Genomic DNA, 26,449 nt, shown 5'->3' with positions numbered 1-26,449 from the left:
AGTATATGAAAGCAATTAACATCGATCTAAAATAAAATATCATTGATATAAGGTATAGTTTCAGCCCTTAAAATGTAAGGTAATGATGTTGATCAGTGATGGCAAAACATAGGAGTTCCAGCTGTTGTGAACAAATATTCCCATGATGCTCAGCCAACAGCAGCGGCTGTACCAAAAAGAGCAAGAAACAACAAGGTAATAGGACTCCACATATCGCCCGGGATATCGTTTTCTACCATAGAAGAAGGAATGACTACAATTTAAAGAAAAGATGTGCCGTGATGATTAACCCTTCAATCCCACAAGTATTAAATAATGTATTGCATACCCATCACACCCCCTCAAAGGGTTAAATCTAGTTTTCAGGGGGAGCTAAGGGAGCTTTAACTGCTACCCTGTAACACATAGCATTCTACCCCCCAAATCTAAGCACAGAAACTTTAATATACGAGTAATGTTCCCCAAAATACGAGGCTTTCAGAATTCTACCAAAGCAGCCGCTGCAGCTTATCTGGATTTTAAGCCCTCTACCTTCTTCCTATTGTTATAGAAAGCACCTGTTTCTTTTCTTGTTGTTTTGACATTTTCCTGCCGGCTGCAATAACAGATGCTATTTTATTTACTGCGGCAGCTCAATTATATATTAGAGAAGGATAAACAGTAGCTCATTAGATGCGCTCGCTCTTTGTGCGACGCGTTCCTCCTTCCCTTGTGCTCTCCAGCTCCCCGATGACGCGGTCACAGGACAGAGACTCACAATGACTACACCGAGGCAATGGACCAACTCAGAAAAACAATTAGAAGATGCTGAACAACCAACTCTGGCCGGCAGAAAAGGGCCGAGGCGGCTCTTCTGTGAATAGATCAATAGCCACATTTCAAATATATGGAACAAACAAAAACCCCTCAATGTAAGCAAACACAGCTCGACAACAATAGATTACGGGTAATCCCTGAACTTCAACTGCAGCATTCTTTAATAAACAGCATTGTTAAAAATCTCTTTTGTTCCCGCAAAAGCAAATATCTCTTTATTCTTCTCATTACTGCACACTGTAATAAATAATAATAATAAAAAAAAAGAACAGAGGTCCGGCTGCGCTCTGAAAACGCTGATCGCTTTGAGTCTTTTATGTAGGAAAATATAGTTTCCAAACAGACATTGTGCCCTGGCTCTCCGAATGAAAGGTAGGGTAACAAAATAAATGCAGGTACAGAAATAACTGTTTGCTTTGCTGGGAACTATTGCTATAGATTCAAAGGAACAGAAAGGAAAGTCCGTGGCTATAATGAAGCCGGGCGAGACAGTTCCATATTAGCAGCGTGTATGTTATACAAGGTTTATACAAGTGAAGGCTGGGACATTCATTCATTTACAGCGGGTAGGGCACGGCAGCTTGTGCGCATGGATTATATAGGTGAAAGGTGGTATTTTTAAAGGAGGAGAAGACAAAAAGAGAAATCATTCTAGAATTACGTGGCAAACGTATACATGAAACAGGAACACTTTCGTTGTTTTGGCCAAAGCACAAGAGCTCACCTGCCACGTCAGGGAGATTAGAGGAGAATGATGTTGCTTGGCTAACAGAAACTGGCTGGGTTTCTTGACCAAGTGAATATCTGTGATAAGAAAGGGGGGTAATCTGTATCTCCCCCGTCTAATTAACAGGGAATAAGAGGATATATAACTTGAGAATCAGACATTTTTTCCATTATAAACAGCAAATAGTGGCTTTAGGTTTTCAAGAGTTTCAAAAAAGACTTAATATGGCTGAGGGTAAGAAATAATATGCATGTTAAGGAATGCCATACATACACTCAGGGCCGGCCTTAGGGGTGTGCGACCTGTGCACAGGGCGCCATGGTTGCAGGGGCGCCTGACCGGGACTTAGATTAAAGCATCGGTTTTTTTTTTTTTGGTTTTTTTTTTAAACTTTATTTAACATCATTGATGTTAAATAAAGTTTAAAAAAAAAAACCGATGCTTTAATCTAAGTCCCGGTCAGGGGCGCCGAGCAGTTGCTCGTGAAGTTCTCGGCAACCGCTCGGCGCCCCTTACTCTCCGTGACTCCGTCGCGGTGCCAGCATCTCATGTTGAGCGCCGGACTATACCGGCGCTCAACATAAAATGCCGGCAGAGCGAGAAGACGGATGCCTCCAGCTCTTACCGCAGGACTCCGGCAACAAGGTAAGTGGGGGGGGGGGGTAGTTTGAAGGGGCAGAGGGGGGGGTAGTTTGAAGGGGCAGGGGGGGGTAGTTTGAAGGGGCAGAGGGGGGGGTAGTTTGAAGGGGCAGAGGGGGGGGGTAGTTTGAAGGGGCAGAGGGGGGGGGTAGTTTGAAGGGGCAGAGGGGAGGGGTAGTTTGAAGGGGTAGAGAGGGGGGGTAGTGAGGGGGGCGCCAGAGGAGTAGTCCGCACAGGGCGCCACAACGCCTAAGGCCGGCTCTGCATACACTAAAACATATATAAAATAGAGTGCAAAGCGATATATTTGGATATAAGAGCATAGGCCCCGTCATCAGTTGGATGTCCTTAGATCAATGGCGACCCTTAGCAGGTATTTATGCTCATTACATGTTCGTGCCACCTGTATCTGCACCCTTCCGAGCTGGAATGAGTAAAGATACCCCTGCCTTTACTTATAGCCAAAAACTTTAATGTAAGGAAGTTCTATTTTAATGAGAATGGTGGTGGATACATGGAATAGCCTTCCATCACAAGTGATAGAGGCTATTACAGTGGGGAAATTTAAACATGCATTGGACAGGCATAAAGCTATCATGACCAGTCCGTAACAAGATCAAGGACTGATTAAGACCCGACATCAGGGAAAATGGGTCAAATGGTTTTTATCTGCTGCCAATGGTTCCTATGTTAAACTCCATACATAAAAGCAACAGCATAAGATACTCGGTTAACCCATTAATAGATAAATGGGAACTACAAAAATATCTAGAAGCACTATAGGATTACGAAAGAAACATTAAAATATCAGAATAGGATGTTAACATCAAACTACAGTCCTCGAGGAACACACGATATATTCTGATGAACATTCATGTTGGGTTTTTTTAAATAAATGTCAGATTGCAGATATTGGGGACACTCTGTTCAAATGAGGATTAAGAACCGATCTGCAACCTCGCCTGCCAATCTGTGACTTAATTAAAAATAAAAAGTCAACTGGTGGATTCTACCTCTCTCTCCTCCTCTTGTTCTTTTCGGATCTGTTCCAATCGGTATTGTTCAGCAATTTCTCTTTCTTGAGCTTCTCTCTGGGGAAGAAAAAAAATAAACGTTATCACTTAAAATGTACTTTTTAAGCCGCTTTGCCCTGAACCTGCGGATCACTACGTCGGGACACGAGAATAAAGCTCCATACCTTCGCGCGATCAGCTTCTAGTGAAAGGCGATAAGCTTCGTCTTGTTCCCGCTTAACATTCTCCCTCGCTTCTCGTTCATCCTAAAGGGGGAAAGTATAGACGGATGAATGAGTGAAGAGTTTACGCACAAAACACAATAGAGCAGCTCATTCACTTTTACATTATAGTAGCTCAAGAAGTGAGATTTTGCACCCCTTCTTCTGGCTCCTGTAGTTAAAAGCCCTTGTATCTAGTACATCTGGTATAAAAAATGTACCTTCTAAGCCTGATGACGTAGAAAGCCCACCAAGTTATGAATGGACAGATACCGTTGTAGCTTCATACAGTCCAGTGTTTTAGGAAGAAAATATATGAACGTTCTGATCTATGATTTTTATTTCTAGCAATACATTTTGTAAATTGAACTTCAACGCCTATTTCTATAAATTCTATTAAGGATCCGTGAATTAAACTTTTCAATGATCAAAAAGACTTCTTTTGGAACTCTTCTAACAGGGAGGTTAACGCGTTTTTACACATTTATTACATTTATTTTGAAATAAATACATTGAAAGATTTGCTGCGCCAATAATAAGCGGCAATAATTCTCATCATCCCACTGAATATTTAGAATAGGTGCACAATACGTGGCTTTTTCACGGACCTTTTGGGACGGCAATTTTTCTATTAAAGGCATAATAAATAAAAAATAATAACGTTGTGGGCAAACTTGGCCGCGGTGACACACTCCCGAGATATTAAACAAGTGATTTGGCCTCTGCATAGTGCTGCAGTTGTCTCTGTTATCGTATCCGTTTATCCCAGCTTACTCCTCGCCAGGAGCTGACAGCAGCAAAAGTCCTGTGGCTTTTCCCTTTAATTAAACGCGGAATCCGTGGTCTCTCGGCGAGGCAGCGGAACTGCTACACGACTCTCGCTGCGGGGCCCGGCTTTAAACCCATGAAGTTAATTTGAAACGGGAAAGAGAGGAGGGGGGGTAATGATCGAAACCGAGCGAGAGATGTACACTGTATATTCTCACATGGGTTTCAGTTTTGTTCAAGTGCCATTTAATGAGACCGTGTGGCTTTGCGTATTCAAATAATAACAATAAACCTACTGTGTTTGCACTAAAAAAAAAAAAAAAGTATATGAAGGAAAAACAAAAATAAAGAGAAACGAAAGCGGAGATCAGCGCGCAGGGCAGACGATCAGCTACGCAAGAAAATAAACCAATGAGGAATTCGGGAAATATAATAACAGCGCACAAAAGGAACGATTAATGAAAATAAATACACTAATCCCCGGGGTATTTGCCAGAATTGGCCACAGCAGAGCCAGCGTTTAGATGAAAAAAGTTTCTAAATGAGACTTTTAGGGTCTGCGTTAATTCTAATATAACATCGTGCTTGAATATCTTTGTTATCGTTGCCTATTGGTATGGATGAGAAGGCAAACTATAGGATCCAATGCTTTTTTCCCAATGGATTTTTTTTACAGTGACTTCAGATACATCGATGGCGTACAGAGGTTTTATTTTTATTGTATGTAAACTTGGACATAGTCGTCGATGGCTCGTAGTTCCACAATTCTGCATCGGCAAAAATATTTCTGACCAGTCTGCGAATCCAGACCAACGGAACAGAAGAACTTTAAAGCGATTTATCATTGTGTGAGTCCACGTTTATGCAAAGAACATTTAAGATAAAAATATTTCTGGTTGGTTTCAGATTTTTTTTTAAAGAAATACACCAAATTGATCAATTCATTTCTTTCCTATCATAGGGTCGGCTTCCTATTGGCTGGGGCGCTATATATTCTGAGCATCCCAGCTGCTACATAGTGGGGGGATTGGGCCCTCTATTAAAACATTTTTTTTCTTTTAAATACTGCTACAAAAATATATATATTTTTTTTTACACATTAATGTTCCTATAAGAATATACTGTTTCATGTACATTAATGGTGGACTGAAAGAGAAGCACTTAAAATAAAAACTTTCCATGAAACATACTTTGATTTGCAATTTGATAAATATGTTAATGGAATTTTTAGCCAGAGAGTGAGAAATATTACTGGGGCAACATTGAACAAAATTGCAGAATCCCATAAGATTTCAAAACCATAGAGGTCTCTTCTCTGGACAAATGTAGGGCACACAGGTTGGCCGCGCATTCGAGCAAAAAGAATAGTACTTTAAAGTACATTATCGTCTTACTGGTTTTATTAACATCTATACAGTAAGTGAGCAGCGTATAAGTCTGATTGGTTTATCAGGAGAGTTATAGACGGTATAACTGGATCTGTGGATTAAACAATGAAGGGACTTCACTGAGAGGGTGGTAAGTAAGTGAAACAGCCTCCCAGGGGAAGTGGTAGAGGCTAAATATAGGCATGTGGCATATCCTGAATCTAAGACAAGACCGAGGACCGAACTAGGTATTCACAGCCGAACTAATAGGTAGACCTATAATAGGTAGAAACGGCACAGCCCACGGCTACCATAGCCAGATCTGTAGGGGTTAACATGGAGGCAGATGCCGGACTACGCACAATTCACCGCCCGGCGGTGGAGCTGCTTACGAGCTCTGTTTAGAAAATGTCACAAAGCGACCTAATGTTCTTCTCAATAAACTCCGGCAAACACCAGGAATTGTGTATTCATTGCCAACAGTTGCCGGCGGCAGGTCGGCCGAGTTTGCCGCTATCAGAAATGTCTTTCTTCCTCCGGTGCTTGCGCGTGAATCGGAAGGTGAGACCGCCGGTAATTACTTGCACGGCTGGATGTGGGGAGAAGCAGCGGCGCTGACCTCTTTTGTGTAAGAGAAAGCGCAAGCCTGCGGTGAATTAAGGGGACCGGAGCTCATCACCGGGCAGAACACAGGCTGCGCGCCGCGGCGAGGATATACTAAATATTTCATGGCCCCGAACATGTGTAAATAGCAAAAATTTACATTTAATCTTCAGTAGCAGGAGGCATGCAGTGGATACCCGATGAATAATTATTCGGACCAAGTAGCAGTCATTAGAATTTAGCTGGGTGATAGTTGCGTATTTGCAATTAGTATCAACAGTAATATTAGCCTAATAAATCCCAAAGGGGGGGGGGTGTTCAAGTAGAATGGAGAAACCATGACGAAAGAGGCTAAACCTCTGAAGAAGATTCCTTTCGATGTGTACAGTGAGAGAGGGGGGGAGATCAGTCTTATAAATGTACTTTGAGGTCATAGAGTTACAAGTGATCTAATAAAGGTGGCATTTTGCTGGGACCTGTCGGTCTTCTATACTATATAATGAGTAGGTATAAGATTGGTGATATAACTGTAAGCATGTCAGTGGTCTATACGCAGCCAAAGATACAACACGTTTCTTTAGGTAGCTTTAGTTATGAGTGTGGCTGGGGGGGTAGCGCTTTCTAGAAAGCGTTTGAAATGTTGATGGTTATTTACGTAACTATGGTTTAAGAAAAGAAATAATATATCTCATTTACACAATTTCATTTCTAACACACTTGATGCTGTTTCTATACACATTATTGTGACTTTTAGGGCTGTAGAAACACACCCATACCCAACGAACACGCTGGGGTCTATTAACTAAACCGAGAGTTGCGGTTTTAACATTCTTTACTTTACTATTATCAGGAGCAACACTCGCAGGTTCCTCCAGCAAGAACAGCTCAGCTGGCCCTGCATAATGTGTAATTTAATGATTGAGACTGAAGAAAGATCATAGATTTAACTATCCACTATACAGGGTTAGTCGAGTCCCCCCAGCAGCAGACGCTCACAGGGGTTGGCCTTTCATAATTAATAGAATAGAGTTGAAACACAACGCTACTGCAAACTCTGCATAGTACTCTCCATTTAGTGAATAGATCCCTATGAGCTCCTAGACAAAGTGTAACATTGAAGACAAAAGCAGGATACTTGGCAGATACATGAGTTCAGTACCAGACTGCATCCCGCTTACTATCCACAGTACCATCCACCCTGAAGATGGGTAGCTTCCCTAATTATTATTTATTGTTTTATATAGCGCCATCAAATTCCGTAGCGCTGTACAACTGCACAGATATATATAGGACACCCACTGTTATATCGTGCGGTATGGGAACCAAACTGGTATTGTGTCCTTTTGGGCAGATTATGAGAGTATGGTGGGGACTGTAACAGGCGTATATGGCGTAGCGTCTCTCTTTAAACCAGTCCTCGGCACCTGCCCTTAGCCGATCTCTCCCACGCAGTAAAGGGCGTGCATGCGCGTCCCGCAGCACAATTCACTTCTAACAAACAGCACAGTTAGAATAATAACGGCAATAAAAAGTAATATCTTCACTCGTACAGCTTCCTTTATCCTTCGATCACAAAGTGCTTTATGCGGTAATAAATACATCTCCCCGTTATTACTGCTGCACATTTTATTTATCTGCTGGATAAAAGGCTTAGCGGGTTCCCAGGGATTTCAATCCGTGACCTTCTGGCTGTTAAGATGTTATAGGAACCTCACCCACCCTGTCTGGCATTTAGCGAAAAATGCAATATCTACTTTTCTGATTACAGTTATGGAAAGACGAAAAAAAAAAATCAATGTTCTGCCGCTGATCCGCGGCAAAACGTTTTATTTACTGCGAGAATTTAACGGAATCGGTGCAGTTATCTCAGTCTCCAGGATGGTCTCCGAGCCAGTAAAAAAAAAATAACTATTACAACCAGTCTATTTGTAAGGAATATACCCCACCATTCCATGACCGAGAAATCATTTTAATAGAGCTCTGCTCTCTATATATTATATTTGGGGTAAATACTCAGGACTGATTGATGCAGCAGATGAAGAGGATTCAAATTTGCAGATTAAAAATAATTTGTGAAAAGTCCTGAAGAGCCGATGTGTGGAAAACAAAAAAAGGGAGACTACTGCAAATGAAATATTATATATCATGAAAATATTATATATATCATTAAGACAGCAGCGACGACAGTAGATGTGACTTCAGTGTGTGTGTGCGTGTGTGCGTGTGTGTGATGTCCCATGTGCTCCTAATCGGTAATAGGAGCACCCACAGGATATAAGTGTACAAATAAATGCCTATTTAGGAAAAATCTGGTGATTTTAAGAAGGCCCTTCTAAAAAAAAACAAAAAAAACCCACATTTATTATGATGCGTTCACTTTTTAGTATTAACAGATGCCTTCATAAAGACATGATCGGGGTACAATAGGTAAGAATACATTAAGTCCTTAGAGCTTGTGTGTATATATATATATATATATATATATATATATATATATATACACACGCACACATACACACAGAGTTTTGTTTGTGCGTTTTTCTTTATTGTTTCATATTTTTAGCATGGAATTGTTTGATTGTAGTTATTCTTGCTAAAGGTGACGCGAACAGCTCGCGGGGTGATCACGCTTCCACGGAGGAGCACTGGCTGCCGCATACATTTGTTAAATATCACAGTTATGCCTTCGATCTCCACTTAATCTCCCTTCTATTTAATATAAAATATTACGTTTCAGGTTTCAGCTCTAATAACTGTCAGCGCGAAAGCATACAGACGGGGGTAAATATATTTTTCATCCGCCGCGCACAATAGTAATGTAACATTTCACTACATCCTCAAACCTTTCTCGCTTAACGAGACGGGCGAATGCAAACAAATAAGCTCTGCTGTTGGCAGCGGCATTACGTGGAGGCATGGGAAGAAGCCGATACAAATGTCAGACGGAAAATCCCATTCTGCACTAAACCCCATAATAATGCCATCTGTCTGCGGGCGCCCGGCGCCTTCCTCCGCGGCTTACAGGACTTATGCTCACCATTTAGCAGAGGGGATAACAACTGTAAGGGTGAAATTCTCCAATTTTCATCAACTTACTGGATCCGCGGCTTCACATTATAGACCTCTGAAATCCCTCTTATTTTCTCACCTTGTTCAGTCGTGGTAGAAATTAAAGAGCACTTCCAATTCATTGAATGGCGCTTTGCATGGGATAAACAACAACAAGAAAAAAAAGGCTACCTATTACTTTAAGACAACAAAGAAGAACTTTAAGGCTAATGAAATTTTAATGTTCAGTTTGCCGTTTACAGGAGGGCTGGGGAAAAATGGAATTTACTAATGTGGAAAATCTTTAAAACGTGAAGGTGGGGGGAAAAACTGGCCAATTAATCCAGCAAACATGTAGTGAGGGGTTACTAACACTTTGACCCCATTGGGGTTATGACCCATTGACCTTGTAGGGGTTATTTATTATTAAGTGTCCGAGAACCTATAGATAAAGAATGAAGATAAAGCCAGTTATGCCCAAGCTGTAGGTACCATGGTAGGTCGGATCTGATTTTATGCAATTTGCATGCGGCCTGGAGGTTATATGGGAAATGGGGGGGGGGGATTTCTTATGTCCTGTTTTTAAGGTTTTACTACAAATTATGTTATTAGTGTTTAAGGAATTTAAAGGAACTTTTTTGGTCTCGCTACAGTTAAAATAACACGATACGCCAAATCTCACATAACGGAACAGAATATAGGAAGACATGTTTGTTTCAAATCCTACAGCGATCCAATATCCGGTATTTTCAGTAAGTCTTCTGGATAGGTCTCTCTCGATCGCGCCAAGGGTTAACGGGGCTGTAGGCAGATTCTTAATCTTATATACGGAAGTGCTACCCTTCAACACACAAGAACACGGAATCCAAATGCTAGCGTACTTTTATTTACTGTAAATGAGTTTGTGTTGGAAGTATCACTTTCACGTGCAAGAAACAAAAAAGGGTTTTCCTGGCAAGGGTCTTTTTGCCAAAAAGCGAGGAACGGCTCGTTTCTAGAATTGAATATTTCTCCTCTATTCTTGCCGTTAATTACTGAAGTTTGACAATATAGCAGGGGTTAAAATCCACTCGGGCTGATTAAAGAATCGAACAGAACAGCTTATGGCAGCAAGAAAGGGTTAATGGAATGAACAAAGGGACAGGTGGAAGCCGAAGTTACTCAGGTGGCTGCGAAAGTTTCCCTGTGCCAAGTTTATGTAACGTTCAGTCCCGCTGCAATAACAGGCTTTGAAAGAGAGACGTAAGAATGCGCAGGCAGGGCTTTATCACAGGGGCCGGGTCGCTCCGCGGCCGCCGCACCCGGGGGAAGCTTGTCACAAAGTGTTACTGTAATCCTCCCAGACTGCTTCCTTGGGCAAGCTTCAGGTGCGCTCGTTCGAACCGTACGTGTTTAGTGCTCGAGGTCTCGTCGGGTAAAAATGTCACAATCTCAAGTGTTACTCAATTCTGTTATTCCAGGCTAAACCCATCCGTCAGCAGCAGGGTTTGCAGCCAACTGTGGCGGAGAAATGCCGGGAAGATTTAACTTCGATGCAAATTTGTAGGTTTTTCTATGGAGCTTCATCTTATACGCTAAATAAACACATATCACACGTCCCAGAGCAAACACATGTAATAACACATGTCTCAGAGCAACACAGGAGAAACCAAGGCTCAAAAACATAGAATTTCACGGCAGAAACAAATCATTTGGCCGACTCAGTCCACTTTTTCTACTTTAAAGTCCTTGGTCTCATCTTCGAGATGCCTGCAGCACATGCATGTTTAAATTCCCTTACCTTAACCTCTTAGTGGCTGTTCAATCTATCTACCCCCCCCCTCGGTAAAGTAAAACATCCTTACATTACATCTAAACCTTCCAACATTTCTCCTCCTCTGAAACAAAGTCACCTCCTGTACTTTAAACATTTCTATCACATCCCCTCTTTCCTCCATGCTATTCATATCGAGATCCCTTAGCGTTTCCTTATCATTTTTATCCTGCAAGCCATTGACCATTTTTAGTAGCCTGTCTCTGAACTCTAGAATGTCAATATCTGGATGGGATCTCCAGGTGAGGTCCAGAGATCTGTAAGATCCCTCTTCTTGTTACTGTGACCCTCCTTGCTTTTTCCACTGCTAGTTTGCCTTCAAAGACATACATAGTCCCCAAAAGACTTAAAAAATACTTATTTACTGGTCCTTGTTGCTGCTCTCTGACACCCAATTTAATTTCCGGAATTATTAAGCAAGATTTACTCCAAGCCAAAAGCACATATTTGTTCATTACAAAATATTCTTAATGCGGGTTGCGGGAAGTATTGTCAGTTCACAGTAAAATCTTTCGAAAGCTCTGTAAACACTAGAAAAATAAACTGTTTTATTACCGTACAAAGAAACGGTGTTTATCGTCTTGTGGTTTTTTATGAACTACATGTAACTATAAAGAAAACGGCAACAGAAGCCAGCCTGTATCCTGCTGGCCATTGTCGGGCTTGAAAGGGACTTGCGTTTGGATACATTTTGATCTTCCAAAGAACAGGCAGGACGTTAACAAAAGGACTGACAACGATGGGATTTCTAAGAAACTTCCATGTGTTAGAACGCTAAGCCACAAAAAGAAAAATATTGATTTTTCTCATGGCGCTGAACTTCAATAAAGGGAAAAAAATAAGCAGCATTTCAACGCTAATGGTTTTAATAGAAACGTGAGGTTATAACTAAAGGCTTTGATGAGGCATGAGAACCAAGTAGCCCATCTCATCTATTACTTATCTAAAACGTGCTACCGTCACCCGCACCCGCTGGCCTTTATATGTATACGATCACCCCAGAACCTTTTGTATTTTATGAAAGCTGGAAAGAATATGGACAGAATGAGACACCTGTGCCTATAAGGTTTATTATTTTTTTTAAACAACGCACACATTTTCTTATGGTTCACAATGCATACAGGTCGGAACACACGCCAGGTACCATTACCAGATTGTCCCAAGAATCAATGGATTTCAACCTGGTTTAACCCTGCTGATTCTTTCTGGAATGACAGGGAGTGGGGTGCAACACCCACAGGAGCCTTACGATAGATTATATATATATTTACACACACACACACACACACACATACACATACACATACATATATATATATATATATATATATACACACACACACATACATATACATATATATATATATATATATATATATATACACACACACACACAGATGACAAGTTTACCTCCACATTAAGTAAAAAAAAAAAAAGACACACACAGTGGTATTTTCTTAGTTGCGGCACGCGACGGACTATTAGTTTCAAATGAAGTCACTGTAATCACAGACTGTCCGTGATCTTTTCAGCATAATTGTCGATCTGTATTTATAAAGTGGGTCACCGATCAATGTGAAACCTGCCACATTATACATTGCAACCTCTAGCACCTACAGCCTTTAAATCACAAAAAGCAACTCTTTGGTAAAGGTGCATTTAGGGACAAAAGGGGACAGATGACTTCTACTGTCCTGGGCAGAAAAAAGAAACCAAACTTCTAGCACGTTTCTGTCCTGGGAGGGTTCTTGTTTGCTCCAGAATAAATTCTTTTACTTCTTATACTAGTCATAAAGGTTCTAGCCTTCTTCTATGTATTAATATAGAGCTAACCGACCTGTAGCTTCGGAGCAGAGGAATACAGCTCTTGGCGACACGACCGACGCTTGGGTTAGTTCATCAAAATCAGGAGGAGCTGCAAAGGCTGTAGGATCTACCTAAATGCCCTATGAGAATGTGGATGGGCAGCCTGTCCACCGGTTTAGTTGGGTTCAGGCCCTGATACCGGTGTTGACTGTATAGAGTGAAACCTACACCATAAACCAACGTACCCTTAGCGGCCAATCTCCCCGGCGTGGGCAGGTGCGCCGCGGCAGGTGGCGAGCCTTACCTCATCCTTAATGTCTTCCTGCTGCTGAGCAGAGAATATTTCCATCGCTGAAATCAGTCTCATGATGAGCTCGTCCACGGATGTGTTCCCTGGCAACGAGATAAGTGCGGAGGCGAGTCAATCAGAGAGGAATTAGCGGCGGGCAAGTTTTAGAAACACGGCAGATTAAAAATATGAAACCCAATTAGAAAAGGTTTTAATTGACCAACTTGATGAGACACTCCAGGCTGACATTCTCACTGCGTAACTCTAGTAAATGGCGGAGGAACTGTATATATATAGAAAGAAATATATAACAGCAGCTCCTGTTTAGAAGATTATACGGGAGATAATTGCTGAGAAAGTATTCTGCCGTTCTCGTTATACAGCAAAGCCGACACGTAGATATAAAATAGCAGATTAGAAGGTGGCTGGGTGGCAAACAAATACAATTACTAGTATAAAAAGATATCGGGTATATGATTTATTCGCTGAATAAGGAGACATTGAAAAAAATCTCACTGACTTAACTATACATTATACAGGACCAAGTTCTGCAGCTCGAATTTGTCTTGGCCCTTCATAATGTATAGTGAAGTCAAGGAGCTGAAACACAACTCTCCCTTTAGTGAATAGACTGATGTATTTCTTATGCTATAAACTTTTATCCAAGCACAAAATACTTTCCTTCCTTTTACTGATTAATTGCTCAGTTTGTATTATTACGATGTTTGAAACATATTATAGCTGGTGTAGAAACCAGACATTGAGTATAATTAGACATGCTTAACCCACCGCTACATGTCACATGTTTTCCAACGATAGAAAGATGATCATTATTAGAAATATGTAAAAACTGCCATACAAGGATAACAAAAACAGTTTTGTTTTTTTTTGGACTAAGGTCAATTGTTTTAGTGATATTTTTTCTTTTAAGAAAATATTCCCTTCTAAAATCTATTAAAACAGTATGAAATCCGTTTTAACACTTATCCCCTGGGTGCCAGCATCCTGCCGTCTTCAGAATTTGGGTGAACGAGTGAGTGAGCGAGTGAGCGAGTTAATTATGACCTTTGTGGGTAGTTGCTATGTTTTTTGTAAATGGTAAAAATGTGTCCCAACATGGGTCTGCAACATCACACTTTGATCCAAAATTCAACCATCAAATCCCATTAAAGCCGTGAAATGCTGCACACCTGAAACCAGTTTGCCTAAATTGTTGCATTCCTACCAAAATTGTGTTTCCCAGGTTTAAGCGTTGCTTGCTGTGAATGGACTAAAGTCACTCTGCTAGGGACTGCTATTTGAAGGCAATTACCATCTGCTGTTCAAACTACAAAGATTGAACCCCACATTCCTGCTTAGGGGTTCATAAACGTATCATAAATATGCTTTTATATATATATATATATATATATATATACACACACACACTATTATCTTTGCATTTTATGCAATTTGGGATTATTTAAAGACAAATATGAAAATTAAACATCTATCAGGGACTATACAAGAGGGACAGCAAGGAAAAGAAATGAAGAAACTTGGCCAGATTCTACATCGATTGTCTTCTGAAGCACCCATGGGCACGCGGAAAGCTGAACCAGCGGTGGAAAGATCTTGTCTAATTGCATATGATAATGTACCGTAATCATTAGGTTTACTTTCCCAGTTGAATCAATGTACCTTGGATTACGTTCAGTACTTCGTTGGATGATCTCTTCCCCATGATAATCAGGAAAAGTGGAAACTGGTCGGTTTTCTGCGTGCGGACAGTCTGCGCTACCACGCTGCCAAAATGCCGGGTGCACAACGTGAGGAACCTGCACGGTAAGAAGAAAACAATGAGAAGTTCACAAACAAACAAAAAAGACCTGGGATTCTATTTTATTCCTAACCCCAATTGGTTGTCAATGATGCAGAGATTCAGATCAAGACAAGCATCTTGTGCGCTTAAAAATGATGTTTTTCAATAAACATAAAAAAATGATGTTTTTCAATATACTACATTGGATATACATACATTCTTCCAGCCTTTTTTCTTTATTTTTTATATACCTTTTTATGCATAACCCTACAGATTGGCAGTAAATGGGGCATCCTAAAGATTAATGGCTGTGCGCCCATAATTCTTAATAATACACAATATACACGCGTTATTTTTTTTTTTTCTTTTGAAAACTAATTTTCTTGGTCTTATCATTGCTCTTTATTGTGTCAAAATAGTCCTTTTCACCATTGATTGTGTAGCTTTCAAATTCATTGAATTCTGTATTAAAAAGGCAGCTTATTTACTAAATTGTCAATTTTTAACGGGGTCGAGGTGCGTTTCACCTTACGGACTTAACTCTTCATACCTGAACTTTTTTCCTGCAGAAAGGCCCGAGTTGGCCCAAAATAAGTTAAATTGCTGAGGTTGGACGTTTGATTGCACCTTGAAGTTACTTACCAAGGGTTGACCCCTGATAATTCATATTGAAGTAAATGAGGTGAAATATTTAAATTCACTTATTTTCTAAAGATTTTCAGAACACAAAAAACATACAAGATATCCTCAAAGAATTTTCCTACTGTTTATGAAAACGTACGTGTTTAATTTCTTTTTAAGTTATATAGGGTGGCACAATTTTAAAGTACAAATATACATATTAAAAATGAGTAATTCCATTAAATTCACGCTTTTAACCAAAAAAGGCATTTAGATATTAGCATATAAAAGTCTGGCATTAGTATTCGCACCACGATCTGAAATAAATGAAAAAACTGATATAGCTTTTCTCTTCCATTAGAGGACTGTCTGAAATTAGCATTTCTTTCAAGAGAAAAGGGTAGCTTATGATATGTTTTCAGATGTGAAGGTAAAAGTAAATGTCATAATAATGATGAATTATGAAAGACCAAATGCAAATACGGAATGCTTTAATAAGATCCAATTTAATAAAGTCTGTAAAAATAATAGAGTTTTAATAACATGGGTCAGAAAAGGCAAAACTGTGGAAATTTCTGAGAACTCACCGCTGAAAGAGGTCTATTAATACTTAATTATTTTCCAGAAACACAATTTAAATTGAGTGTTTTTTTTTTAATGTTAGAGAATAAAAATGTGAGAAGTTGTGGAGTAGAGGATATGATTAATTAATGATAAACACAATCTAATAAGGCATTCATATGATTCTATTAACCCGTGTGGATTACCTTAATCATTGGTAAAGAAAAAAAGACAATAAATAAACGAGTTTTCCACTCATCTGGGGTAGTTTTATACACTGCTGCAAAAATCTGCATATATTTTAAAAAAGTTTTTTTTTTTTTTTAAGGAACAATTCGTCAATAGATTAAGAATATATATTTTTTTTATTTTTAGCAAGGACTGAAATAAAGGTATTTATATTTTATCACCTGCATGTTAGAAAAAAATAAAAAATTATTATAAATAGATAAATTATTATTATTATTATAAATATTGTGAAGAGCTTGGTATTTTGAACCTATAAGATTTTTTTTTGTCTCTTCCTACTTAATGTACCAGCTTGAAACTCCCGTTGGGTGATGGCACCTGGAGGCTAAAGCAGAGACAGGTGGCAGCCAGGACATAATCTAAGGACAGAATGCTCTGGCTCAATATGGTAGATTGACCATTGGGACAAGCTCAAGAGCGATCGCTTGCGTTAACATGGGGCAAAGTCCAGCCAGCATTGGGCCAAAATAGCGGCCTGCAGAGCTGATCAAAAGAGCCAGATGTCGCGGCATGGAACAGGGCTCCTATTCACAGCTCGGAATGTGGATTATCCAGGTCTCCTCCTATGTATGGAGGGAGGTGAATTGTGGCTAACACAGGGCAACAGGCACCCCGCCATCCTTGGTTCTATCTCAATTATACAAATATTTAGTTGGATAAAGAAACAACGCAGGCATTTTTACAAAAGGTTTTCAGCTTTCTCAGTTTGTATTTTAATTGACAGTTGCAAAAATGTTGCGAAAACCAATGTCGAGGATTTCTGTAAATGCTTCTGTTAGAAAACAGTCACCCTCATTACCGCGAGCGGACCTTTGTAGTCCCTGAAACCGAAAATGTAATGGACCAACAACAAGAAAAGACATTTCACAAACGAAGAGCTGATTAGTACAGAACTTTAAACCACATACAAGAACAGATATAAAATTTTAAAAAAAATTAAACCTTTATTGCACTTTGCATATTCACCAAGCCTACAACTGTATAATAAATGCATGCACATAAATCATTATATATATATATATATATATATATATATATATATATATATATATATATATATATATATATATATTCATATTCATTCCCCTATATTTCAGGAAACAAAATGTAAGGGTGATTTCAAAACTGACTTGAAGAAGAGGCCAGAATCTAATTAATTTGCATAAATCTGAGCACCAAATAATTTATAATGTCTGGCATTATTCTCTGAAAATACTTCAGATATCTCAGAGTTATTTGCAAGTAGAGGTGTAGGAACCGGACGAGTCCCATAGCAGAAAGAGGTCCCCCCAAGGGCATCCAGAGGAGGCGACAAGGACACGGAATAAGTCTCACTGGTTCTGGTCCAGGCTGGATCTGGGTTGCAATGCTCCCATTGCTGCTAAACCATGCCTTGCTAAGCATCCTTAGTCAAGCCCATTCAATGATATTTGGATAATATTCGATGACTTACTGAGATACACAATTGGGTGAAAACCTGCATTCTGTGGATCTTTCTCAGAGATTACCAAATTCTCACTCTACCATACTCATCGGATGTATGTAAAAAACCTAATAAATCTGTTCAAATAACTAACTGATTATGTTGCACAAACACAATTTTTACTCATTTGAAAGATTACTTTAGTTAAATAAGAAACAATCTTCAGGGATTATTTGCAAAGCATACTAACCCTACTTTAGTAACAGACCTATCATAAAAAGGAATCAACGGGTTATTATTTATTGTTTTATATAGCGCCATCCTACTCCGCAGCACTGTACAGCGGGTAAACAGAGCATAACATGATTTCATCTTCAGACGTAAGGGGGGGCCCCCGATCAAATAATCTTACAATCTACAAGATCTAGATGATCGCACAGGATCCAATTCACCACAATTTCAGTGGGTTGAGGGTAATACATCGAGGGAATTTAAATAGGCATGGAATAGACATATGGCACTGATTATGGAAAATGGCCAGAATGAATGGTTCTTATCTTTTAGCAGATTCTATGTTTCTATATGGTATCAAAATGTAAAAAAGAAGATTTTTTTCCTGCACTGGGACTACCCCTATAAAGCTACCTAAGCCACAGATGTGATCTTTTGCGCACTTTTTCCCTTTAACATGCGGTTTTCAATGCACTATTTTGACTCCAGCCCCAGCTGTCTACTCCGGCAGTTCTTCCACTTGTCCAGGCGTCTAAGGAGCATTTGTACTTGAAGCAGTATTAAGTAAAATTAATTTCCTACATCTGGTTGATGTCAAGGGCGGAAAATCTCCCTAATCGTCTTGCTGAGCCGCGTGTGGGACATGAGAAGGATCAGCAGACGGATTCTTAACAAATTACTGGAGGGTGCTGGGGTCAAAAAGAGCGAACCGAAGGAAGCTCTCGCTGCAGAAATATTAAAATGTTGAGTTTCTGTGAAGAGGCAAAGCTTAAGACAAGCAGTTTGCCTTTTTCACCAAACATCAAGTGCTCTCAATCCTGACAGAGGGAAATTGAATCCACTAGGGCCATTATGGAGACGGCTTCACAAGTACAACACTTAACAGGAATTCAAGTGCACTACACCAACAATAGGCCAAAGCCTGAGAACAGCGTGCCAACAGACTCAAACCCCCAAACACAAACCACGAAGGAGTCGTAAATAGACGGCCCTGCCTCAAAACAGGTTCACTAAACTAGCCGTTACGTACTGTAACCATCACTTATTACACTAATAGTTCATATTGTAAGAATGGACCTGTCTGAACTAGGATAGTCATTTAAAAGACACTTTGTAATGGAAGCATTATAGTAGGTTAAAACGTGTGAATTGAAATTAAATCTATTTTTAAAATATTATGCATTTATACCGACTGACAAACACAGATCTTGACTGCAGAAAAGAACCATCAACATCTGCCCTACTATAAATATATATATATATAAAACTTAGATTTGTTCTTTTTTCTTGTCTTAGATTCAGGGTAGCCATATGCTTCACCCATACATGTATACATTTTCTTACTTTGCAATCACCAGAAGATAAAGAGTTCTTTAGGGAAACTAATAAACAAGGACCCATATCTCCTCTCCTAGCAGGATCCATCAGTGGAGTCTTTATTCCAGGTTGTCTATTAGTAGTTGAGCCGCATCGGGGAAGCCTTGTGGAGGGGATGAGTTGGTATTATATACATTTAGTGTGTATGTGTTAAATTTGGAGCAAATGTAGAAAACAATATAAGAGGTGAACTGATATATGTCTGAAGAGGCTGGTAGTCAAATCTGAAACTCCAGATGTTATTGAACTACAAATCCCAGAATTCCTTGCATCAAAGTTACTCAGACACTTTTGTTTCAGCTAAATATGTGTATTTAACCAACTAGTTTTGGCCTTTTTTTTTCTTCTTCGTTCATGCAATCTCTGTATACCTGCGGAGCTTGGCGAGTTAGTCCTATGATAGAGCTTAACTTTGTATTCACAACGAGGTCCAGTATCAATGCTGCAAATGGATGAATAATGCTTTTTGAATCTGTATGCAGAGTTGTATGTGTCTGAACAACTGAATAACCATGGACAATTTTATCATTCATATGATGCAGCGAGTGCTTTGGGGGTGTCGTACTGTTGTGCCAAAGCCGACTCGCCCGGCTCCAGGAGAAGTCTGGTAACTCAAGGTATCACGCTTCGTAATTCATCACTGAACAAACAGCTTCGAAACTGTCTCCACACAATCAGTTTATGCAGCACTTAATACAATACATATATTCAAGGGGTATGACAAAATGAGAATTGACAGACTAAGACAAAGCAATACATTAGGTGGAGAGAGCCCGGCTCGCAAGCTTACACTAAGGCACAAGTGATTGCTAGCGTTAAGGTAATAGGCGCAGCTTCTTGGGTACAACATATAAGTGCCATGAACCCTCCTGGACAGAAATAAATAACACACAGAAAATGATGGCATTTTCAGCAGCATGAGAAGAAAAAAAAAATAGAACTGTTATTAACAACTGTAAAATATACTACAAAAAAGAACAAACTTCTTAGCCACATAATTGCCTCCCTCTTGAGATTCCCACGAGCCGACAGCTGTTCACCTGGACAGGAACAAGATTCCAAACCGGTATCTTCTTTTTGTACTGTACCAATGCCATTCAGAAATCGGATTATCAGCTTGTGAAAGGAGAATCTTCCTGGTGCCTGTTTAACTCATTTACGAGCGGACTGGGAAACTGCAGCAAACCTATCATTAAGAGAAAACCGAACCCTTGAGGGCTCGCTAAGCCGGTCACACGTTCTTATCCTATCAAGAGTTTCCTGAGAAGGTTAGTTTACCTGTTTTTGTGACAGGCCAAGAAAGGTATTTTAAACAGTTAAACCCCAGAGCATATCCAGCCCAGCTTGTATATTGTTTTCAGAGACTTTCACCTCTTATCCTTTTTTTTTTTTTTGGGTGCGATTAAGAGAAGTATTCACAAGTGCAGCCCCGGACAATGCTGTGCAGTAATTATGGCCAGTTAACAAAGAGATGTGAACAATTACTGAGCCATTCTGAAACTCAACACTAATAAAGTCATTAGATGCTGCCCTAGTCATGATCCTTCTGAAAGCGTCTGAAGTTACAGGAACACACGGCATTGTGCGGACGAACAATCGCTTCTGGCGGAATGCAAACCTCGAGTTAAACCAGGCTGCAAATTGATCTTGACGTTCAGTGAAGACGGACACTATAATCAAAAGCCCAGCAGAAAGAGAGACTATGACTGGGATAAATCATGCAAAAGGAGTATCTTCGGCTTCTCTTGCAGAGTTCCTGCACAGCTGGCCTTCGATTCCAGGAGAATAACAATAATAATAAGTGCCCGGGCAGATGATAAAGGCTCGCTCAGTCCCCGCTGTATAACCCTGCGAAATATACCGCTTTATAAATAAGCTATAATAATAATAAAGGTCTGGGGAAAAAAGGGGATCCTAAATCGTAGAGAAGACTTTTATAGTGGGACATTTCCTGAAGGGGATAATACGTGGCGCTGTTGATTTGAGCTTCAGATTGAGAATGGTCCAATTTTATTAGGCCCAGTTCTGGAATGTTCAGAGTGCTTTACAAGAACAAAAACAAATCCAAAACCTCGAAATGGACAACCTTTAGTTACCAATAGGGAAGAAGATGGCACTTCTTAAAAGTCTCCAATACGGTGATGACTAGCAATGTTTAGGGTCAGACGGTGTAGATCAAGTGTGGAGTTTCCAAGGCCCAGAGGCCGGTGCATTTTTGTACTCTGCTAATTTATTCTCTATGACAAAACATGCTACAATCGGAATTTTAACCCATCAGGCCAAAGACCAACGACTCAACCTGCACTAGTTTTTATATGGTACAGCACAGGCAATACATTGGAACTCGGATCCATCCCTTCTTTCTAATACTTCCCTGGAGATAAGTTCCGTCTCTAACTAGCCATTTATCCATCATAATGCGTTACAAAGAGATTATGGATCCCTTGCAAGACAAGCGTGTCCTTTTATCCTGTTGGGTGTGAACAGGTTGGATAAAGCATATTGGATTTAATATCTCCAATATGTTCCCTCTGTGGGAAGCAGATAAGAAGAAAGCTCTCCGGAGACACACCTGGGGTATAGAAGCAGAAGACGGAGCTGTGAGGACATGGTCAGGGAATCTTCACTCGATTGGAGAACAGTTAAAGAGGTTAGCAGCAAGGGTCAGCACCTGTGAACATGGCTAATTACTCTAAGAAGAGGAGGGAGAGAGGGACAAGGAGCACACAGGAGCAGACTTATCAGATTAAAGCTTGCAAAAAGAGAACTGTTTTATACAAGGGCTGAATACTTTTATCCCTCAGCCAATGTAACCACTGACACCGTTGAAGGCTGGCCCGTGTGGTCAAATCCAACAGACGAGCTACTGTAGCTCAAGCTGCGCATGTAGCCGCAGACCAGTCAGGGTGCCGCCACAGACCAGTCAGGGTGCCCACGCTGACCCCTGTCCACTGCCAAAAGCGCCTACAATGGGCACGTGAGCATAAGAACGACGGAGCAATGGAAGGAGGTGGCTGGTCTGATGAATCTCGTTTTGTTTTACATCCATGGAGGCCCCAAATCCCAACTTACAGGATCTGCTCATGAAGTCTTGGTTGCGGGTACCACAGCACACCTTCAGAGGTCTAGTGGAGTCCATGCCTCGACGGGTCAGGGTGTTTTGTCGGCAAAAAGGGGGGCCTAGACTATATTAGTCAGGTTATCATAATGTTATAGCTGATTGAAGTATTTGACAAAAAAAGTTCTCGACGCTTGGAATCCTTTTGTCTCCTTTAAACACAAACACGGTGATCTATGCAGATAATATACATAATAATTAAAAACATCATCACCCTGCAACTCACACTTGGTGAATGAACCCCACTGTTTAGGTAACAGCTTCTATTTACACTTTGACATAGCGTCTGCCTACAAAGTGGTACTCTAAAAACTGTCTGCCTTACTGTGTCTATTAGGCTAATTATTTAACTGAGAAGCATGCTATAATTAGTATTGGATTTTAGGTAAAATAGGTATCGCTAAGTGCATCAGCAACATGTACCGATAGGAAAGAGGACAGTCCACATGGAGTACAGTAACTAAACCCCATTTTTAGCTTTTCTTTAGCACACAGTACGCTACAGTCGCGCTGAAATGGGTGACTAAATTGGCCATTTTTGTACAGGAAAAACGCACACATGGAACAGAAGGCGGAAAAGGCTTTAACCGGTGCAGATCCTGCTCTCCGTGGAGCTGGCCCGTTTATTGCAATCAACTGCCATCAAAGGGTTAATCTGTGGTGTGCCCTCGGTGCTGAAGCATGTGTAACGCAGGAGTAATAATGAACAGCTGTGTGCCGTTTCAGAAGGGCTGCTCCTGTAGCGGTACTCACCCCAGGTTATCCGTGCAGCCGGTAAACTCCTATTACTAGTGTATCCAAGATCTGCTACTTAATAAACTCCTTTAGTAAAACATTACAAAGCAATTACATGGCCGCCGATTGTCACTCATAGAAAACGCTCAGAAACATGGCTTTTTCCCTTAATGAAACTACACCGCAATTTTGGTTATTGTTAAATAAAAGGGGCAGAGGAATCAAACAGGGTGCGCGACAAAGCAACAGCAGGTATCCATCTGAATTGAGCCGCTACAGATGGTTACGGAATAGCGTTCCATTCTGCACTGGGTTATGGATAAAAGGTTGGGAGGGACGCCTTCGTGACTGTGAATGCTCACAGCAGTGTGTAAGACCTTCCTCAACAGAAGCCGAAGATGAAGGTTACTTCAAAACGTGTCTCCAGGTCTTCTTCCACAAACGTTTTGCTTCATTTTCTCCGCAATAAGAGCTTTAGGGGAAGTGCGGTATTTGGCAATGCAAGATATAAATCAGTAAAGGTGCTCATAGTGTTCAAAATTCAGAGAAACTCCTTTAGCTATTATACATGCAGGTCTGGAAGTTTCAATAGGGTTACTAGCTAACGAGGAGGACAATATCCATTTTCCAAAGATTAGGTGAATATTATAAATTTTTTATATTTTCCCTTATTGATATATATATATATATATATATATATATATATATATATATATATATATATATATATATATATATACATACATATATACATACATACATACATACATACACACACATAATATTTGGAAATAAAACCTACACATGAATAAAAGTGGAACTTTACCACAACAAATTTCAATTAATTGTAATCCTTTGGGCTCTTGTATATTTCATGGTCTAATCTGTCATGGGCAGTGACTGTCAGTGGAGGGACTCACAGGCCACAAACAAGGATGTAGAACAGTAGTGACTGGTGACAATTAGTTGTCAAACAAATCTGGAGATGTTGTGACGTCACTTTATCTGTATAACCGACTTAACTAATGATGTCATCACTCCAGATCTTGGAGTAAGTCAGAAAGACTTGAATTTTAATTACTGTGCCACCATATTGCACACTGTCCTGTTGATGTGCGACCACTTGTGTTAAAATGAAGAAATGAGAAAACATGTTCCGGTGGTCCAACCCTGTACACTGACCAGTTGACAGGATAAGGTGGTGTGGCATAAAGAAGCCGTTCTTTCAGCTATAGTCATTAATGTGTTATGAAAACTCAAATCCCGACGTGGTCTCCACCATATCACCAGAGCAAAGTCCAAGTTGGGACCGGATATTTTAACTACACATCCCTGCTGTACTAGGCTGGGAAGTGTGTACAGATCAAATGTAAAAGGTTAACAAAATACACCCCAGGAGAAAGATTGTTAATTACATATTATGACATTTTATGTGTCCAGCAGCAGTCAGTGGAAGGCTCTGGTCTAAGTCATCGCTTACCTTGCTCTGTTTGCTTCTCTCGTCATGTCCCAAGCCCAGGTAAGGAAGTTCTGGCTTAAATACGACACTATGGATTCTGCACAGAGCATTTGCGAGCAGAACACATTGGCGAGCACGCTCTCGTCGTGGTGGAGGTAGATAGCAAGAAGCTTCCTCTGGAAAAAAAGCAGAAGCCGGGTGATAGAAGGACGCCTAACAGGTGGCTCTATGTAGAGTAATTACATTCACCCTGTTATTCGCAAACAGCATGGATTTCAATAGGCACGCCATGTCAAAGCACTCAACATGCTATATGCATACAACCCTGCCTATATCGTTACACAATACAATGTGCATGATTCTAAACTTGTTTAGAATCATTCTAAAAAATGTCCGTGGCAACGCAAAGAGCAATAAGGAAATCCAAGGATGTGTGCGCAGGTATATTTCTAACCATACGCCACATTTTTGTGAAGTTAAAGAGACTTCCGGCTCAGTTAACTCCGCCCCCAGCTGCCTGTACGTGAAAGCAAGGAGCGTACCTCAGTATGCTTTCACACGCTCAGCAGAATTCCTAATGAAATGTAAGGGAGTAATAGCTGCTGCTTCGGTGACTTCAGCGAGAGTGCTGCTGGGCATGAATAAGGAGCTGGCATACTAATGCTTCATGTAGAAGCAGCCAGGGGGGGTCAAGTTTCTAACTCCTATAATGCAGTAAAATGGACTCATACAGGCATCAAAAAAAAATAATAGTTCTGTACTAGACTGTTTATGGAATAGAGTAAACCCATTCAGTGCCCCCCCTTCTATCTCTGAAAGGGTTAAACGATGTACATTTATTTAGAGCTGCCGTCACTCGGAATAAATGAAACCATGTCGATTTAACCAGAAATCTTATGCTTAAAACGGTACAGCTTTAACCTGTTAGCTACTGTAGACTCCGCAGAGAACAAAGAGGTTAAATCAGGCATGTCCAAACCGGTCCATGAGGGCCGTAATCCTGCTGGAGGTTTAGGATTTCTCCATCTTATAATTAACCAATTAATTTTGTGCATGACTAAGCAATGTGTCTAAAAAAAAAAAAAAAAATAATACAGATTTCTCTCCAGGCTACGATGGCCAGATCTGGACAATAAATTAACTTTCCCAGTGCCAGATGGGTATAAAGAATAATGTCCTGCCAACGCCTGGAACTCTAAGAGTTAAACCAGCATACTGCTTACAGCGGAATATGAAATTCAATATCGAAACAGTTCATGGGGGGGGGATTATTACTTTCCAAAGGGACAAGGAACAAAGTTTAAAAGAGAACACAGATTATGCTTAATCCATTCTAAAAAGTTATTAGCAGGAATTAGGTTACTGTGACCATAATCACTTTACGTGTGTCGATCTCCACTGGGCGACCGTGACATTTTACGAGCCCCGCAGCGATACCGAGGACGCTCACCACGGTAAAGACGATACCACGGGCTTCCCATGCGCATCCCTTTCCAACCCGCACCCTTCCTCCAGAAAAAATTCAGCGCTAAAGATCCGTTCATTGATCGGTCCTAGCTTTAATTTAGGAAACAAAGGAAAAGGCGCTAAGGGAAGATCAGACACCGTCCGCGGGATCAGCTGCTCTGCATTTCAAAGTGAAACTTCCATGCGATATCCTAAGTTACTGTGCTAGAATCTCGGCCATTCTAAGGAAAGCAGGGAAAAGATGTGTTTACATAGTGATTAGGCCCTTAGAATAAGCCCCCGACCCCTGCGGTGAGA

At 40.4% G+C, this 26,449-nt stretch overlaps 1 protein-coding gene across 1 annotated transcript in view; it reads right to left on the bottom strand.

The window, feature by feature from the left end:
* FAF1 (Fas associated factor 1) overlaps positions 1–26,449 on the bottom strand; it is a 99,531-nt gene that overhangs the window by 11,312 nt on the left and 61,770 nt on the right. The window contains exons 13-17 of the mRNA XM_053469842.1: positions 24,707–24,861; positions 14,791–14,927; positions 13,126–13,214; positions 3,381–3,461; positions 3,196–3,273 (exon numbers count right to left, since the gene is read on the bottom strand). Of these exons, the coding sequence (XP_053325817.1) occupies positions 3,196–3,273; positions 3,381–3,461; positions 13,126–13,214; positions 14,791–14,927; positions 24,707–24,861 (540 nt within the window). The remainder of the gene's footprint in view (positions 1–3,195; positions 3,274–3,380; positions 3,462–13,125; positions 13,215–14,790; positions 14,928–24,706; positions 24,862–26,449) is intronic.

Source organism: Spea bombifrons, chromosome 6 (genome assembly GCF_027358695.1).
Source record: "Spea bombifrons isolate aSpeBom1 chromosome 6, aSpeBom1.2.pri, whole genome shotgun sequence".
Taxonomy (NCBI): domain Eukaryota; kingdom Metazoa; phylum Chordata; class Amphibia; order Anura; family Pelobatidae; genus Spea; species Spea bombifrons.
The sequence above is the reverse complement of the archived record's forward strand: the minus strand, read 5'-3'. Positions and strand labels throughout refer to the sequence as shown.